This window comes from Phyllopteryx taeniolatus, chromosome 18 (assembly GCF_024500385.1).
Source record: "Phyllopteryx taeniolatus isolate TA_2022b chromosome 18, UOR_Ptae_1.2, whole genome shotgun sequence".
NCBI lineage: Eukaryota > Metazoa > Chordata > Actinopteri > Syngnathiformes > Syngnathidae > Phyllopteryx > Phyllopteryx taeniolatus.
This window is the reverse complement of record NC_084519.1, coordinates 6,318,778-6,338,627: the sequence shown is the minus strand read 5'-3', so window position 1 is coordinate 6,338,627 and position 19,850 is coordinate 6,318,778. Positions and strand designations below refer to the sequence as shown.

Sequence of the window (19,850 nt, the reverse complement as noted above, 5' to 3'; positions counted from 1 at the left end):
AGATTTACGTACAGTAAAGACAGTTTACGGGTATGTGTACATTTCCAGACAAATGGATAACAGTATGGGTGTCGTGTGCCAGAAGGCACAGTTCAAGTCTAGATCTGAAATTTAACAACGGATCTGACAGGTTACGTGTGACAAAAGGACGTTACAGGAGATAAGACAGCGGCGTGATGACGTCACACACGTAAAGAGACGTGGCACGTTGAAGTTCAAATGATGACCATCGCTCTTTGCCTTTCCCACAATCCTCTTTGATTTAGTGACAGGGCAGCAAGAAGTGTAGAGGAGCATACTTAATCACCTGGTAGGGACTGCAAGCATGGCCTCGAGAAATGGCGCGGTCGGCAAATGGGAGGTGGTGAAGAAGGGCAAGAAAAGTAGTAGCACGGGAGGTGGTAAAAGCTCGGCGGACAGGAGAGCTCTCGGGGAGTCCAATCTGCCATCCAGACGTAAGTGAACACGGCCCACTGCTCTCGTGGTTTCACAACCTCGACACAATTAGCTCCAATGGAAGTCCGGAGCTACTTGTGCAGTTTTGTACTACATTAGATTAGAACAACCAAAAGCTGTATATTGCACGTTAATTGTTATACTGTTACATACCCGCGCATGCTAGTTAGTCAGCTAGCTAGTTAGCTTAGCAATACGTCCTGTCATCCATTCCATGTTGTTGTTGTACGTGAGCATTTTACTTTGCAACTAATAGTTGACTAAATGGCTGTGCGTTTATTTTGAAATGTATGGAAGTGTTGCTCCACGTCTAGACTCCGCAGTTAGCTTAGACGCGATGTGTCAACAAGAGGCAACGTCATCATTGCGAGACTGCAACTGGTAAGCATGAGTTTAGCCGTTAATTGCCTCTGCAAAACGTGTCTAGACGATTCTAATGGTGGTGTTTATCTTGGTGTTTTTTTTTTGTGTCACTAAACTACCTTGCGAATGATCGCCAACAGCTTAATCAACGGGTGGCGCACAAGGCAATAAATTGTAGTGCTTTCTCTTCCAAACAGCAATTCTGTCCTGGACACACATTTATTTGTTAATATAAAATTTTACCTCACTTTGACACCGACGTTGTCATTTAATCAATGAGACCAAAGTCTCATGGAAGTGTAGCTGAGTGAACCACAATTCTAAGAAGATCGTGAAAGCTAAGAAGAGTTAACACTTCCATGTGTACATTTTCTACACTTTCCTACATGCTTATCCTCATTGGGATCATACGTCAGCTGGAGGCTGGAGCCTGTCCCAGTTGGACACCCTGGACTGATCACCAACCAATAGCAGGGCACACACATAGACAAGTAATCATTCACAATCACACCAATGGACAATTTAGTCTTCAATAAACCTATCTTCATGTTTTAGCAGTGTGGCAGGAAGCGTCACTACCCGGGAAAAACCCACACAAGCACATTCAGCCAAGGGTATGTTCGGATATTCAATCGGACGCTCTCACTGCTTTGAGCGTGCAGTGTTTACAGAGGCAGAACGTGCTCCATTTTCTATCAATTTACTAACGAGTGTGTTGGAAGGGATACGTCAGTGCGTCCGCCATATAGAATGTGTCAGTTCTGCCCATAAGCATCTTGTGCTGTCTGACGCTCCCGCCCCGGCCGCTCTGTCTCTTCAGTGAGAGCGGCTCCGCCACACTCTAACAAGACCCTGATTTTATGAACGTTCTGAAGTGTAGAGAGCGCGCTTGGTTTTAATTCCTGAATGTACCCCGAAAATTCAAACCCTTAACCTCAGAACCGTTGGGCAGATGTGCTAACCACTATTTCATGCTGTCCAGAAAACACTTGTTTGAGGTTGTTAGTGCCTCAGTAGCTAGCCACTGATTGTCCCAAGCCTGGATCAAAAAATGGGTGTGTGTCAGCAAAGGCATCCGCTGTTAAAAACTGCCAGACAAATCATGCAAGTGACTTGGTGTGGCAATCCTTGCTTGAACAAGCCGAAAGTTGCAACAACACTTCACAGGGCCGTGCGGAGACTCTATGTAGTTGTGATTAATCAAATGGAGTCAGGCAAAACGTTACTCGTTCAGTACGTTGGATTGGTGAAACAGTCGCAAGCCATAATCAATACCTATAGATAAAAATACAAGTAACGAGCAGGAATGTAGCTAAATGTAACGGAGTAAAAGTAGCTACGTTTCCTCTTAACAAAAAGAGTCAAAAGTAAAAAGTTGCAGTAAAAGTACTCTGACAAGTAAAAACTATTCAAAAAGTTCCATTCTCCATACTGCTTATCCTTACTACTTGAGTAAATGTAACTGAATAAATGTTGCTTATATCCAGCTCTGGTCCTCAGTTCACGCAGAAGTTTTTTTTTTTTTTTTTTTTTTTCCTACTGCAGTGACTCAACCCAAATTTGTACGCAAGTCAGGACACGTCAGTCTATCACAAAAGTGCGCTAAAGCAATAATGTAGTCAGAATTAAAGTGAGTGTGTATGAAAACACTTCATGGATAGGCCGTAGATGAGTCAAGTGAAAACAAAATAAGTACAGTGGTAACTTAACTCGCCTTCTTTGTGCCTTGTGACGACGTATTCTTACGCTGCTGCATAAACTAGTTTATTACACAGCATTCATAACTTCAAAATGTCATATTTGTATTATCTTAAACTGAGGACTTCCTGTGCTGTATTGTCTACTGGTGGGAGAACGACTAGCCATAATACTTTTAATGATCCTACATTAGCATGTCTGTTTTATAAATTAGATGTATGCCATATACAGTGTATACTGTGTACAGTATGCATGAAGGCAGATGCTGCGTTTGCTATGTTCTTCGTTCCTAGTCTCCAGTATGAGCTTCATGTTGTCGACTTCAGTCCAACCCAATACGATCTGTTGTTTGCATGATGTAATTTCTCTATTTCCAGATGCCCTATCCTGCTGTTAGCTTCCTGATACCATTTAGTAAAAGTTCAGTAGAAGTAACATGTATTGTAAAAGTCCATTTTCAATCGGACAATCCCAATACAGTTGTGTAGCCTCCCTGTAAACGTACTGTTCAACTTGTATTTCAACTCTTATTCCGCTCTTAGGTAGCTTCTTACCTTTTGACATGCACTGTATGTTTTGTATAGACCGGAGGGAAAAAAGCACCTGTTCTCAGTTTGTTGCATCATTTTTACACACATCTTGCCATTTCCACTTTTTTAGGCACACAAACACACACACACACACACACACACACAGACACACAAACACACACACACACATCCAATATGAATTCAGGTTTCTAAGCAATATGTTGTAGATGAATGATTAGCGAACAACAGGCGACACCTGTCAACACCAGCTCTCCAGATTGTGGGTGGGACTGTGTGCTGTGACACATGTATGGTTATGGTTACCCCCCTGTGAAGTCAGTATGTTGTCTGCATGATGTAGAGACCAGTAAAGTGCCACAGATAGAACAATGGAACCATTGTGTGGTTGTATATGAACTTAGAAAAATATCAAATTTCAGTATATTAATCCAACTGTTTTTTGTTTTTTTTCCCCCATGTCTGATGTAAACCTGTTACACTTAAAGCAATGGGAATTTATGATTATCTGAGGTTGTTACTGACAGGAAATGTAGTTGAAGTGGCTGTTTAGAGTGTAACACTGTGGGAAATTATTGGAATGTTCTCTGGTCTTGCAGCATCAATATGTGTTGCAATTTAACCATCTTCTTACAATTTCAAATGATGCTGTTGTGACAGTGCCTGGTATGAATAAGCACCAGTAAGCTTGTAGCTCCCCTAATCTAGTGGTCTAATATTTGTAGACCAGCAGGGACACAACTCTTGTTAAAATGAGCGTCTGTGCTAACACTACTTTTCAGTTATGTCCAGAGCTTGTACACACTTGCCAGCACCCGATGTGACAACCGTAAATTACCATATTTCCTCAAATAGTGGCCATTTATCTAATTGATGACATGCTTCAATTAATCGCCAGGTGCGTCGTCCGCTTCTTGGGCGGGGATGCGGGGTCCACCCTGGGTTTTTTAAATTTGATTTATTTATTTTTTTTAAACAGCCAGACAGGGCACATAAAGACAAACAACCATTCAGTCACATTCACACCTCAGGACACCGGGGTTTCTTGTTTTATGATGGTACCAATCAATGTTTTGTCGTGCCATGAACTACTTTCTGCAGTGGCATATATAATATAGATAATATATAAATTCCGTTAGAATTTTTTTGGTTTATATTGACAGCTATAAGGTTTGCTGTAATTATGAATATACAGCTGTGTTGGTGTTACACGTATGCCGACTTGCGTACAAATTCGGGTTAGTTGTCAGCGTACAAACCTGTACTCTGCAGTTGAGTAAATAATTATTCTTGAACACTATTTGAGGAAATATGTTAGTTTAGTCAATAGTTAACATAGATTCAGGCTTTGCTTGTTTAGCTCCTGTGCTTACCGTTGTCCATTGAGCAATTACAGTGGCACTATAATTTTTTCATTTTTTTGAGCTTCACAACTGTAGGGGGAGCCAAGGAGTGTGAGGGGGAAAAACCCCTCCTTACCGTTACGCAAGTTGATTCTAATCTTAAACTTGTGTATAATTTGTCCTCAATAATACCAATTCATTACAAAATGTGTTATGACTGGAGAGGATTAGATCAGCACGGTGAGGGGAGGGAGGAAAAAGGGGCAGGGAATGCAACACTTACACTTAATTACAAAATAGCGCAGTGGGACTAAGTGCTGTTGAGAGTATTGACTGTGCTGTATGTTCAGAGATCCAATCATCACTGCCTTGTGTCCCTCAGAGGCCACAATTATGTCACGCACTTTGTTTGAAGCCTTTGAGAAGATCTCAAATAAACAGAACAAGGAGCAGGTTCCGCCGCCAACTGAGCCTCAAAAAAAGAAGTCCTCTCCGACAAAACCATCCAAGAAGTTGTCCTCCACCACTGAATCCACCCCTGTCACTCACAGGACTCTGGAAGAGGCCTTTAAAGCCGTGAGTAATCAAATTTTTCAGATATAATTTAGTCAGTTTTACTATTTAAAAATGATTTGGGCTGTCTCAGTATGGCCTTTTTTAAATGTATTTATTTTTTTTAAAGCCCACTGTTTTTCTTTTTAAGTAGTCATTTGAACATACAGTAGAAGTTATCTTTAAGAATTTGTTAAAGCTTGGCTGATGAATCTTTTTATGGCCCATTTTCATCTCATAAACCACACAAAAGCTGGTGCACATGAAGCGCTATGAGGCACACTATCACATGTTGAATCCCAGTCTATCTTTTGCTCAATGGTTCTTTGTTAAATGTGTGGTATTGATGTCTCCCTGTGTCTGTCGTCAGCTAAATGTTGCAGATCTGAAAGAACAGTTGGCTAAGAGTCAGGCGATGTTCCCCAAAAACCCATCGGTGTGGTCAAAAGACCTGGCAGGATACCTCAACTTCAAGCTGACGGCACCAGTTGCCGAGCCAACCCTCAGCAGCTATGCTCATGGTGTGTCCTTTTTGTACATGTCCACTTAAAGAAAATTGTTGCTTTTACTCAATAGCAGTAATAACATCCATTCATTTTCTATACTGCTTGTCCCCATTAAGGTTGCGGGTGAGCTGAAACCTATCCCAGTACACCTTGGATTGGTTGCCTGCCAATCTCAGGACATATAAAGACAGACAACCATTAGTAGTTGTAACAGTAGTTTAATAAATCAATGTCAAATTACACGCCTTCATTGATGATCACCCCCTACAACAACCACATTTTTTTTTGCCATGATTCCTCACTTAACATAAAAAGCAACAACTACCTATCTCATGTTTGTCATGTTTACAAAGCTGGGGGGGAAAACTTCTTGGATCACTTTTAAGAGGGTTCTCCCTTGGCCAATGCCCCCCGGTTTGGTGGAAAACATCTTATTTTAATGAGCCTGCTGACATATTGGCAATAAAAAAAGAAATCCACCATGACTGTAGAGACTGTGTGGAGTTGCACACGCGGTGACAGCCTTTTCTCTCAATTTGTATTGAAATGCATTTTTTTCTGACTTTGGTCCACAGACTACCCATACTGTCTTGTAAGCAAGGAGCTGAAGGCTGTCATCAAAGGCATTATTGGGAATTGCAGTGACGCCCTGCCAGATTTCTTTGACCACTGTCTTTACACCATGCTCCGAGAACTCGAGAGGCACTCAGGTAGGGGATGTCACTCCAGCATTACACCATAGTCCATTATGTAACGCGCTGTCTTGGTCAATCCACAGTCAACGTGGAACGGCAAAATATTTGCACTATAGCAGCGATCGATCAAATGTAATAAAGAAGATAAAACATTGAATATCTGTTGTACAGTCCTTTGATACACAACTGAAACACTAGACACAAATGGATAAAAAAATATTGACACTATGTAGACATCGTCATCTATTAGGACCATTTCATCTTGACACCTTAGCGGCTTCTTGCCTTTATTTCCAGGGGAGCCGCTACATGGATACAGAGTTTGCATTCAAGCAATCTTGCGAGACAAACCCAAACTGGCAACCCAGAACTTGCCTGAGGTGAGTCAGTGAGTGTTAAGCGAGGTCCACGTGCAGCAATTGTTAACATGTAAAACAATTTTAAGTGTGAGAGACCCCACACGATGAGGAACAAATCGCCATGTGTGTGCTTACTGCTCTTCTCGTGTGTGGTGTGACGTGTAAGAGCCAGCTGTATGCCACAAGGCATCCAGACTGCTGGAAAATACAAAGAAGAAAGAGTAGTAATAGAAGTTAGCTTATATGGTAACTTCATTGCCGTTCTCCTTGTCATTTTTACTGTGGTGAATGACTTGTGAGCCACTTATTACAAACACTCAACACAACAGCGCATGTTTTAGGTCACTTCCTAATTGGCGATCGTTCTGTTTCATGTCAGAATCATGTAGTTGATAGCTCAGCAGTTGGTAGCATGTGTTAACCACACATAAGAATTGGCGATCAGAAATATTGAGCAGGTTTAACATTTGCGATTGTGACCCCTGACTGTTTTCCAGGCAGATCAGGGAGGGGAAAAAAATCACTCTTAGCACACCCCACACCACAGGATAATCACTCAGGATAATCTTGTCAGATATTTGCCCTATAATATTTGAACATATTTGGTCAAAATCACTGGTTTTTGATTAATTAAAAAAAAAAAAAAAAAAAAAAGCCTGTCACCTCGAGCATCAATGCGTAACTGATTTTGTGAGGCCACTTGCGATGTGTCAGAATGATGAAAAGTCAGCTCTAAAGAATTATGATAGAATGTTTCGATTACTTTGATATGTTGAGAAAAAACCATAAGTTCACTCCTTCCTCTTCAGTATTTGGAGTTGCTGCGGTCGGTGCAGAATCATCCTGTCAAGTGTTTGACCATCATGTGGACTCTGGGCCAAGCAGGTTATTATGACCTGAGCCAGGGACTAAGAGGTAATGCTCGACACCCACCTCACTTCTGTCCTGTTTTATTTCTAGACATGATGTGTTTGTCAAAACCTTTAGTGCTGTGGACAGACTCGCCTCTCTCCTACTTAAGCAATACTAAACTAAAAACAGTGTTGGAGGTTATTGAAGCAAAGGTGCACTGCCATCCTGACTTGGTGCTCCGTATGGCCCAATATTTCTTGGCCAACTAAAACACAATCGTCGTTGGACTCAGTCTGGAAAAAAAACAAAGATTTTAAACTTTTTAATGGGATGCAATGTAACCTGTATGATTAAATTGGTACGAAACTCTCAGTAAATGTCTCTCATAAAGAGGGACCTCGCTTTACAAATGGCCCGGTTGACAAACAGTTCGGTTTACAAACAAAATTTTTCTAAAGAAAAACTACCTGTGTTACCCAAGTGCAAATTCATTGACAGTCTTGGCTTGGACATGGAAAGGCGAGTTGTGCTTTTTCTCGCGCTGCATAAATATCATTGGCTCCATTTCATGCGCCATACTTGTCACACATTGGAGGTATCTTTGTTTTTTTTTTTTGCTCTAAATTAGGCCTTAGTATGGCTCCAAAGATACTGAAATACTCCTAGTGATAGTGATATTAGGAAGCCAAATCATATGAGACAGAGAGAGAGAGAGAGAGAGAGAAAAAAAAAAGGACAACCAGTAATAGTAGTGCATGGTGTTCATGTTTGTAACCTCGTTGCGCAGTTTGCTTAGACAAAATATGCAACACTAGATAAGCCAGCCTGGCTGACTGCCGTGCCTACGTGGCCACCATGTTGGGAAGGTTGTCATTACTATGAATGCAACGGCACGCTACTCTTGTTTACATTTAGATGAACAAAAACAACAGCTTTCATGTATTGTAGTATTTATCTGGCACTGTCTGCCCAAACGAGCACATCTGCCTCACAGTCCTGAGGTCCGGGGTTCAAATCCCGGCCCCGCCTGTGTGGCATTTGCATGTTCTCGCTGTGCCTGCGTGGGTTTTCTCCGGGCACTCCGGTTTCCTCCCACATCCCCAAAACATGCATGGTAGGTTGATTTGAAGACTCTAAATTGCCCTTAGGTGTGAATGTGTGCGCGAATGGTTTTTTTGTTTATATGTGCCTTGCGATTGGCTGGCGACCAGTTCAGGGTGTACCCCACCTCTCGCCCGAAGATAGATGGGATGGGCTCCAGCATGCCCGTGACCCTAGTGAGGATAAAGCGGTACAGAAAATTAATGGCTGGATGGACGGATGTCTGCCCAAACGTGGATATTTCAGCTATAAATTATAACTTTAGATAACACCGTGCAGTAAATTGCAGATTCTTTGAGTTTTGACTGTGCATACACACACACAGAGCAACATCAGAATTTGTACATTCACATTTTATTTTATTTTATTTTTTTATTATTGTTCATGCTGTGATTAAAATAAAATCTGAAGTTACTCACTATTTATTCAGTACTTGAGTAATTATTTCACAGTGTACATTTTACTCTTAAGTAATTTTTTGGAGGATTACTTTTACTTGAGTCGCATTATTGTCAAGTAACAATCTTTGTCTACTCTACCCACCTCTGGAGCGGACATCCTCTATTGCTACGTTTAAGCAACATTTTTGCTCATCAGATCAGCCAGTTTCGTATTTCGTATTATGTGTGTCGTATTACATTTGTTGCACTGGTCTTTGGTATTTTCGCGTTGAGGTGCTGCGGGTCGTGGTGCTCGTTGTGGTCCCAGCAGAACTGCGAAACATGCATAACATTGGCGACTAGGTTGTATCGTTCGATAATTAGCATTTTATGCTGACCAACTTTGTCATAATTCGCCGATCCGATCAATGACGTCATTGATGCGTAAAAGATATTTACTCTGCGTCACCATCGTGTACAGTATATTTAAATCCAAAAGCTAGTTTATTTGTAACCTTGTCACGTGTCTTTTGACATAGTACTGTAAATATCTGATAGCCAATAGTTATTTAAGAAAAAAAAATGTGGCGGTGTGGGACAGACGACACGTAATGCATGGATCAAACTACAAGACAAAATTGGTCTTTCACAATTGCACTATGTCAGACTACTGCAATAAAATCTTGTATTCCGATACCACCTCATCCGGTCTTTTACAATCACTTGTCAACTCAAATGCGACCGGATACACTCGTTACCACAGCCTCGACGACAACAATGGATCGCGCATGTATTGTGTTGGTAAAAAAAAAGAACCCATTCTCAGTTCCATTCTCTGCCTGCATTGCGCCACAGCACAAGTAAACAGCAGCGTCCAATTCTGGAACTAACACTTTGTCAACGGCAGTTTAAGTCAGAAATGGAAACTATATTTGGACACATTGTTCAGTCCCGACGGTCCGTTTTAACTGATATCCGTTATATTGGGGTACATTTTATCAGGTTTCCGCTGTAATTGTAACGGAGTAAATGTTGACGTGTTCCTACCCCCCTCTACCAAAAAGGCTATGTTGTTGCACAGTATTTTACTTCATAATTTTTTCATAATAGTGTGTTGTCACTTATTTCTGTATTGTACAATAGTTATTTTTAAACACACACGGATTAAAATAAGGTAAATGTAACAGTTCTGAGGCTGGAATCGATTAAGTGCATTTCCATTCATTTCAATTAAATGAATGAAACATTACTTCAGTTCACTAACTAAGTCACGAAACAGATTAAATTTGTGAACAGAGGTTCCACTTCCATCATTCTGAAATGCCCCCCTTTCGGGCTCTTCTTGGTGTACATTGTGGACTTTTGTGTTTCAGTGTGGCTTGGTATCATGCTTCCTGTCCTGGGTGTGAAGCCGCTGTCCTCATATGCCATTGCCTACCTGGAGAGGGTACTCCTGTAAGTGTACCTGACTATTACACAAATTAAAAGCCCTGCCCTCCAAGTCTCTTGGTAATTGGGGTTGCACGACTTCAGATTTTTGAATGTTATGAAAGTCGAGTTGACGTCAGCTAGTCGCTGATGAAGTTATTGATATTTTTTCATTACAATACTATAATTTTAAAAAATAGAGGGGAAGGGTTTCAAATAATCTGTATTCATAGAGAGAAGGGACAGCTCATTCACCGAATTTACAAAGAAAATATACCAGTGTAAGGTTCGGACACAGTTTCCCATTCATTAGCAATAGAAAGTGTGTCCCAACTTTTGACTGATAGTGTACATGTTAGATTAAAACATGCTTGCTTGCTGTTGTGTGATGGTATTTCCGGCCAGATTAAAAAAAAAAATAATAATAATCCTCTCGCTTGTTGTGCTTGCCGCGGGACAGCCAGATAACTTTCGCAAAAACTTGACCAAAAGGGAAACCTGTCCTCTTTCTTGGCCCAGCACAGTAGCGGCGCTCTGCATGTTGTGAATTTGCGGTATTTCTCCATCTCACCCTTGACCCTAATGTGGATAAGCGGTATTGAGGATGGATGGAAGGAATCACTGATCTCTTGGTGTCATTTTTTGCTGCAAGCAACTCTGCCTCCTTCTCAAGACAAAAATATGTGATTTACGACTAGTCGACGTCAAGCTCCAAACATCATGGTATTGGTAGTGAAGTCAACTAGTCTGTACAACCCATACTTGGTAATGTAACATCCTGCATCATTTTAAAACAACATCCTTAAACAATGCTACAAAGCCTGACGGAAATATCCTGTTCCTCGTCAAATAACAACACTGATGATGTCATGTTCATGTGTTTTCTGTCTTCTCCCAGCCTCCATGCAAACCTGACAAAAGGATTTGGCATCATGGGACCTAAAGAGTTCTTTCCTTTACTGGATTTTGCCTTCATGCCCAAGAATGCCCTGTCTCCAGGGTAATGTCAGCCAATGAAAAATGTTCCTTTGTATGATGAAAACATGCTCCCCTCACTTAAGAGACTTATGCATTTTTCCCACAATTTTAAGCTGTTCTTAAAAGTTTTTATAATATATGTGTGCATGTTAAAAGCATGCACATTTGAGCAAATACCGCAAGGATCAAGTATTATAGGACACTTTGCAAAGCCTGTTTCTTGTCTTGCCGTGTACTCCACCCCATGTTTTGGCATGATTGTGTTTCAGACAGAGTAGTCGGTCCGCCGCTTGAAAGTGGCTGTTGATTTCCATCCAACCAAGCTGATCATGTCATGGGAAGAGAAACTGTGTCTGTGTGTGCGTGCGTGCGTGTGTGTGTGGTGGTGTTTATGAACACTTAAATTGCAGAACGGCTGGCTCACAGACACATTTTTAGAAATAGGCTGATAAGAAAAGGTTTGCATTCTCATTTTAAATGTAATGCTTGATGGTTGGGCAGTCACTCCAGAGACCCAACTGTTTGTGTGTACGCCATTAAAAAGTGAATTTCCCATAATTTGTCCCCTTTGATATGAATTTGATTTACATTTGGGGTGTGCGTTCAGTCTGCAGAAGCAGCTGAGGCGCCTTTACCCTCGTCTAAAAGCCTTAGCATTTGGAGCCAAACCTGAGAGCACCTTACACACGTACCTGCCATCGTTTCTGTCCAGAGCCACACCACACTGTCCGGAAGACATGAAGAAAGAGGTAATGTGAAAACCTTTCAGTTCTCTGCGGTGATGCTGATACACGAATTACAACATGCCGAACATTCACACTCTGTCTCCCTATGTTTCTTTCAGTTGCTCAGCAGTATGACACAGTGTTTGTGTATGGATGTTCAGAGTTTAGGTGTGTGGAGGCAGCTCTACACCAAACATTTAGCTCAGTCCAGGTGTGTTTTACACATGCGCACATTCACACTTTGTGTCTTGATTTTTAAAATGCAGAACTAAAAATGCTGACGCTCATATTTTGCTCCTTAGTCTGCTGCTGAACCATTTATTGGGCTGCTGGAATACCCTGCCACCAAAGGTATAAAAAAAGTTAAAATGGGGTTCAATATTTTATTTAGTTTTGATTATTTTGGCTTGCCATATTGTACGAAGCAGCCAGGACAGGTGTGTTTTTGTTGTTAGCCTAGCACTATGTTGGATTACGTTCCATTTCTGGTTCCTGGTTCATAACAGTGGTTTCCTGCGACCTACAGGGTCTCTTCGGTTTGCGACGGTACCAGCATACGTTTCGAGGTAACGAACTAGTTCGCGCAGGAGTGGAAAATTACGTTGTCATGTATGTGGCACAAGAAAACGCCCACAGTTTCTGTCATACTTAGTTTTTCTTTTCAGCAAATTGTTTTAGATTTATGGCCAAATAATGTTTTACATACAAATATTTCCAAATAAATCCTGCGTGAGCGGCGACAAGTGATAGATTACAATGCGTTCCGACTTGCGTACTCGTCTGCAATATGTCGTTGCTGTAGGAACGGCGTCGTAAACCAAGGACGCAATATTTTTTTGTTTTGTTGTTGTTGTTGTTTTGACATTGTGACCCAAGGGGCGTTCGACTTTCGATGTTTGACTGTAATGTAGCTTGTGAAGCCGTAACCCTCTCTCGGATCATCTTGTTTTGACCTCCGCTTTCCTTTTGGGATTAACAAAGACTCATTTTGTTTTTCCTGTTCAGCTGAGGAAGAGTCTTGAAGACACGATTCAATCTTTCAAAGTGACCAATGAAGAGATTAAAGAAAGCAACCAGTCTCAGGACCTTAACGACTGCAATAATCTGTGTCAGGTTGGTCACATGTTCAAATCCAAAAGTCTTGTTCTTTTGCTCACAATAACATGAAGACCAAATGATGTAATTCAGTTTGTATTTGGAGGTATGACTTTTTTCACCCCCCAGTCTCTCCACGTGAAGATGCGTGGACATGGTTTCCCCTGGTCTAAGCTGCTGTTGGTCCTGTTGGTGTTTGCCGCTGGTTTTATTGCTCAGGACATCCGATCTCACAGCTCCTTCACGGGTATGACAAGTTTTTTCCCTGTGTACATTTAAGCAGATACATGTGTCATTTGGGTTTTTTATGGCCTTATCGATGGTGTGTTGCAGATTCAGCCACAGCCAGACATCTTCACAGCTCAGGTGTAATGGCCGTGTCTCAGCAAGCGTGGAGGAAAATCACCGTCTACTCTAAGCAGGGCTTCAGGTACCACCCCAGACACTCAAGCAACGTGACATGAAATCTGTCTCTGGATATTTTTAGGCTCTGTTCAATTGGAGCGATGAAATCTGTAGATGTTACTGTTATCTGTGTGTTTAGCTGGCTGAAGACAAACACACCATATTATTACTCTGAGAGTGTGCGGGCCTTTGGACCACTGATAGATCAAGGGCTGGAGACAACCAAAACGGCAGCCATCTTTATCTCTGAAAAAAGCAATCACATCATCGTATGGGTCAAAGAAAACGGCCCACTGCTCATAGAATGGGTAAGGTGTCTTCTTATGAAACTTTGGAATACAAAATTGATCCCTCCCACATTCCCAAAACACATGTTCACATCTTCAACAAGCTACTCCATCTTTTAATTATTTTATTTATTTTTTGCTTATGATTGTCAATGTTACAACGTTAGGATGTGCCCCCACTTTGAGAAGCTCTGCATTACTCGACACTGACAATTCCAGATTTGGTCGTACAGTATTTTGAATATTTTCCCATGGTATGATTTAAAAAAAAAAAAAAAAAAAAAAAAACAATTTTTTTAAATAAATAAAAAAAAAATATATATATATATTAATAATTAATAAATTACAATTAGAAAATCTGTTCCTGGAGCAAACTATTGTTGCCATCATCCCCACATTAGCTGAACAGGCAATGTTAAAGTATGTTTCAACATAACTGCCTTGAAAGTGTAAAGCTGTTACATATTAAAACGTGAAGACAATATAACAAGTCTTGATGTGAAGATGATTTGTTGCAGATGCCTCACAAACATGTAAACATAATGTCATTGTTAGTATATCAAGTAAATACAGGCGTTACTCATGTCCTTCCGTAGTTGAATTTTAAAAAAAAAGTGCAACTCTTATATAATACATATTTGTTCAACAGGTAAATACTCATAAGGCCAATTCCTACCTAATTTCTATATCTAAAAAGATTGTCTCTATATAAGAAATAAAATCATGTAATATTTGGCACTATACATGGAATCATGTACTGAATCTCTATAACAAACATGGCACACAACGTACAGAGTTTTGTGTTTGGTCAATTATTTCTCAGTTGTAACAGTGCCTCTTGGGGATTAATCGTAACTGTTGAAAAGCCTATTCATTTTCCTTTTAAATGGTGCTGCAATTGTAAGAAACATGCATTTGTTGGATGAGCAGCACAGCGGAGTATGCGGGTGGTGCCCAGGAAAATGTGCCAAATCTTTTTGCCCAATGGCAAACATCTTATTTTGCTTTTGCCATTGACTCTTGTTTTGCGCTTTTGCTGGTGGCCTGAACATGTGGAGGAGCGTTATGCTAAACGATGAGTCAAGATTCTACCGCCGGCATTTGGATCATGAATGCGGGGAACGCTATGCTGCACGGATAGAATAACATCTTTTGGTGGAGGCTGTGTGTGTTCTGCACTGGAAAAACAAGGCTTGTCATCACTGGAGACAATTTCAGTGCAGAGCGCTATTGAGATGAGAGTCTACAGCCGGTGGTAATCCATTATCTCCGTAGTCTGGGACTGAACTCTAGCCTCCAAGATAACAATGCTATATCCATACAGAGTGGGGTTTATTAAAGACTACCGCCAATGAATACTTGTGGGATCGCCAACAATCACCAACAAACAAAAATGTCACAAAAAGTGGATACATTAATTCCTGTATGTACTTCCTGCCATCTAATAGAAGACCATTCATTTGTTCTGTCTGTCACTATGCCTCACTGGCATAAATAGATGAACATAGATACATTATTTATTGTAAATATAATTTTTTGGAGCAATTAATACACAAGTATATACAGTAAATGAACAGGTCATTTAAATAGACACATTGCTCCATCTTGTGATCGGTTATCGTTTTTTTTTTTTAACTCTCTGATCGGTTCCAAAAGTCCTGATCGTGTAAAGCCTAATTTGTACTGAGACCTCAGATTGTTATACTGGCAATTTAACAAGGCTTTATCTTGTTTCTTCAAACTTCAATCATACAATGCACCCAAACAAGTCGATGGCAACAGCAAAATAAGCTCTTTGTCATTGGCAGAGAAGATTTGGCAAATTTTTCACGGGCACAACTCACACACAGCTCAGCTGGTCATCCCACACAGGCATTTTCTGTAAATGTGGCAGCATTTAAAAGGGTAGCAAACAGGCTTTCTAAATATTGCCAAGAAGCTGTTGAATCAAAGAACTAATCTACCCAACACACATTTCCTTATTTTTTGTCCTATGCTTACTCGAGTTTCACTGTTTGAATTGAACTAGAGAAATAAAATGATTCCCAAATATTCAAATTTGAGTTGCACCTGTACTGTATATTGGTCCACTGAAGTTTACTTGTTTCATTGTGAGTCCACGTTTGCCTAACTTCACTTATTTATTGAGAGGATAGGTGTGCTTTTGGAATAACTTTTTCTAAAATCAAATACTAAAATATAAAATGAAAACACAGTAGAAAACCCTATTTGATATGCAATTAAATATAACTAAAGTGCATGTGTGTACAGTTAACCGGCAAAGTTAATCGACTAAGCTCAACTTAATGTGGCCCTGTTATGATGATTGAGCACTTGTCTTGAGCCTTATCATTGGTACACTTCCATTCCCATGTCACAGTCAGTGAGAGGCAGGACATTGAAGCACATCTTTCCTTGGATAAAATGTCCTCGTGCACTTGTAGGCCAGTGCAGATTTCTCACTAAAAAGTCAAATCGCAACAGTTTTCATGATGGTGGATATTTTAGAGCCAGAGGTGGCCCGAAATATGCAGAAAAAAAGCGAGTTGATGTAGAAAAATATTTTTTGTGTGCAGGTGAAGACAAACACTCCCGACAGTGTCTACGATGTTTTGGCTTATCTGAAATCGCTGCTCCTCTTCCTCCACCAAAACTACATCTTGCCAGCATTGATGTTTTTAATTGAGCTATTACAACAAGTGTGGACCAACCTTCAGGACTCCTGCAAGTCAGTACCTTCTTCATTATTACTAACCTTTATTGGTACCCAAGCACAAGACTGAAGAAGTAAATTTGATATATTTTTTTTAATACTTGCCACAGTGGTGAAGTATCTGTTTCGTGTCTGAGAGGTCACGCATTGTCCTTCACCAACTCAACATGGCAGCTGCTCCAACATACGACGTCTGCCATCACGACGTGGGCTCAGGAGCTGCTGACTCAAGCGTAAAATACAACAAACACATGTAAAGCGCACACACACTCACAATAGTCAAATACACAAGGCGACCCAGTCTGAGGTTGCCTTTCACTGCGCCTGTTCCTCTCTTAGTCTTATTGGATACTGTTGGGTCAAATAACTAACTCTTCTGTTGGTTTTGACAAAAAACTTTTATCAAGAAGCTCACAGTGTGGTGAGTGCTTTTTTTTTTTTTTTTTCTCTCTTTTTTCTTCTTCTTTCTTCCTCTACCAATACCTTTTCACTGCTGGATGCAGACACAGATTGAGTTTTCTACTGTATAGGTCAGCTTATGTAAGCTTGAAGATGATTTATTAATGATGTTTTATTTAAATTGGAAAAGTGTTGTATGAAAACTGGCAAAGTGTTGAGAAATGACCAAAAATCTTTTCTTACCTGATCACATTCTTATTCAAATGTAGAAATTTAAATTGCATTCAGTTTGTGTGCGTGTGTGTGTGTATGTATGTTGGGACTGTGTAAAGCGGTCATCAGTCTTGGGGAAAGTCTACTCACTAGCTCACAAACCTAAAGTGCCCCCCAAAAGAAACATCTGTTGGGACCCACTGTTGCTGTTAAATAGCTACAGGCAGGGTGGTCCATTGTGTCACGTCAGTCCAGAAAGTTCTTAAGGAGATAAAACCTGCTGTTGACACATTGTTTTTTTGTATTGATTCCTAGCCCCCCCCCTCACTGTCATCATCACTCAAAATTGATGGCTGATTTCTTTTTTTTTTTGTCCGGGTATGTGCCCACATATACACTTATTACCATGATTTTGAAGGTGTAAAAGCCCTGACCAGTGTTCTCAGCCACATAGTAGTGTAACAATGTCGCCCTCTACTATAAAACGTTTCACACTAAGCTGATCTTCTTAATTGTCCCTATGAAAGACATTTGGATGGATGTGATCAATTTATGTCAATAAATGAGTAGTAATAAAGACTTCATTTCACATAAGTTGTGTGTTTCCTGCAAATAAGTTTTTGATGAAATGTGTGCCATTTGTGGAGCTGAGGTAATCTAGCATTATGGGATAGTGAGGCAACGCAATCATGCCATGAAGTGTTAGAACCCCAGAGGGGGCAAAAGTACTACTTGGTAGTACAAAATTTGAAATTATTTTTTAATGGCAATTCTATGCACTACTTGTTGTGGTATGTTGGCAGAACAGGAAAAAAATGTCTGCTCACACCTGACAAGCTAAAAATGCAGTATTTGCTAATTATAATTGAAACAACAATACACCGAACCTGTAGTTTTGTTCCACCTGCCCCAGATTAGTTTTTGAACACCTGACACTGGTGGTTTTGAGGCTTTTTTTTTTTGGCAGAAGCGTGTCTTATGATTTTTAGATGCAAATTTTTGTAGGCAACATCATCAAACAATGCTCTTAAATAAGGCCATATGTGGCCAATATCTTGCTTCGCCAAATGTGTCGCCATTGTAGTAATTGCTCCCTACTTCACATTCATCCATGTCACTGCTGTTGCTATTCATTCCACCTAATAAGACCCAAATATCTCAACCGCGGTGGACTTTTACCTCTGTCTTTTTTTTTTTTTTTTTTTTTAATGTCATCATTCGTGGATCTTAAAAAGGCAGAGATGTCAAAGGTACTGGTATTTATTACTTGAGTAAAAGTACTGATACTTGGGGGGGGGGGGGGGAACGAATGCTAAAGTACTGAAGCCACTCCCTTAAGTAAAAGTGCACGCTTAAGAGTATTTTGACATTTTCCAACACAGTACTAAAATACATAGTGACATTTTTGTATCTCTCCAGATGATTGACACGCTTTCTCTTGGGGGCCACAATGGACAAAACAAACAAAAATAAAAACGGGTGGGCTTAAATGAAAACACCAGCATTTGTTATATTGAAATAGTTGTATAAAGTAAAATTATACTGTTAACACTAATAAAAAAGCTAGTTTTGTATCACTTATTTGCCTACTGCCAAACGGGGAGGGGTTACAATTTTGTTTTAGCAGTGGGTAAATATATGTGTTGGAATTCATGCTTTAAGGTGACAATTTACTGCCAGCGAGCCAGACTTCAACAAGCTAGCTTTCTACAAAACTAACGTGGCTCATTCATTACTGATGAAAGGTTATTCCCAGTTCGCCTCCTTGTTGTGATTGTGCCACGTGTATGCAACCGTACGCAGCACAATGTGCAGGCATCTTTGTTATTTTGGTTTCCGCAAACATGGGATACGTTTGGAAATCCAATCTGACGCTCTCACTGCGCACTGAGAGTGCAGTGTTCACAGAGGCACAGCCTGCTCCATTTTCTATGAATTTAGAGACGAGCGTGTTGGCCTTTGGCACGGATACGTCAGTGCGTCCGCCATATTGGATGTGTCAGTTCTGGCTGTAAACATCTCGTCCACACTCCCGGAGTGAGGCGCTTTGAATAACCGAACGTTCCGCAGTGTAAAGAGGGTGCTTGGAGTGAATTTCCGTACGTACCCAAAGATATTCTCTTCTTTTCCTGCGTTCTGCTTTTTGCGTCCTGTCGTCGCTAACTTTAGGTTTTAAAACTAACGAACTCATTTTTAAAATGTAAGTGGTAGAATGTACAGATATTTGTATTTACAAAGTAAGGAGAAAAAGTGAAAAGTCGCCAAAGTACATTACTTCCCACCTCTATAAAAAAAAGTAACAAGCCTAATGAAGGAGTAGAAAATACAGATATCTGACTCCTAAGTACAAATGTATGTAAAATCTGCTTAAGTACATACGACCACCATCACCGTTTCTGAGGCGTTATTAGGTTTCCCACATAATTTGTAGGCAGGACACGCCCCCCTGCAACATGATTGGCTCCTGCGTCGCGGGAAGGGCAGCTACGCAGACGCAACAAGATGACCATCCCAAACGTGTCACATTTGTACGAGATAAAGACAAAGAAGTTTTGTTATGGTTCGGTTGCTGGCTAGGGTTTGGTCTTTAGGCGGTTTAGGATGGGTTAAGATGAGGATGGGTTAGTGGGAAACATTAACGACGCTACACTTAGGTCACATCTTTTGCCGTCTGGCGTAAGGGCGTGTTCTGCAGGGATACAACAGTCAATCAGTGCAGTGGCGCGTGTCATGGAGCCAGTAATATTGGAGCTG

The 19,850-nt window shown here is 40.6% G+C and overlaps 1 protein-coding gene and 1 long non-coding RNA gene across 2 annotated transcripts; one reads left to right on the top strand and one right to left on the bottom strand.

The window, feature by feature from the left end:
* The first annotated feature begins 189 nt into the window (after window positions 1-189).
* On the top strand, window positions 190-17,690 carry tmem214 (transmembrane protein 214). Its single transcript, XM_061754152.1, has 17 exons — window positions 190-455; window positions 4,791-4,984; window positions 5,331-5,481; window positions 6,042-6,176; window positions 6,459-6,541; window positions 7,330-7,435; window positions 10,227-10,308; window positions 11,180-11,281; window positions 11,867-12,008; window positions 12,104-12,195; window positions 12,287-12,335; window positions 12,990-13,097; window positions 13,209-13,326; window positions 13,413-13,509; window positions 13,624-13,792; window positions 16,348-16,499; window positions 16,595-17,690. Exons 1-17 carry the CDS (start codon window positions 326-328, stop codon window positions 16,719-16,721), a joined length of 2,037 nt encoding a protein of 678 aa, XP_061610136.1. The 5' UTR covers window positions 190-325; the 3' UTR covers window positions 16,722-17,690.
* On the bottom strand, window positions 287-767 carry LOC133468346 (uncharacterized). Its single transcript, XR_009785465.1, has 2 exons — window positions 610-767; window positions 287-527 (listed from the first exon to the last, which is right to left on the bottom strand). It is a non-coding gene; the product is annotated as an uncharacterized LOC133468346 (long non-coding RNA).
* Window positions 17,691-19,850: the final 2,160 nt, after the last annotated feature.

Excerpts from the sequence above, each read along its gene's own strand:
- tmem214 (XM_061754152.1), top strand. The coding sequence starts at position 326 with ATGGCCTCGAGAAATGGCGCGGTCGGCAAATGGGAGGTGGTGAAGAAG. Across the intron at positions 7,436-10,226 it reads CCTGAGCCAGGGACTAAGAG|TGTGGCTTGGTATCATGCTT; the intron begins GTAATGCTCGAC and ends TTTGTGTTTCAG. Across the intron at positions 13,327-13,412 it reads ATCTCACAGCTCCTTCACGG|ATTCAGCCACAGCCAGACAT; the intron begins GTATGACAAGTT and ends GGTGTGTTGCAG.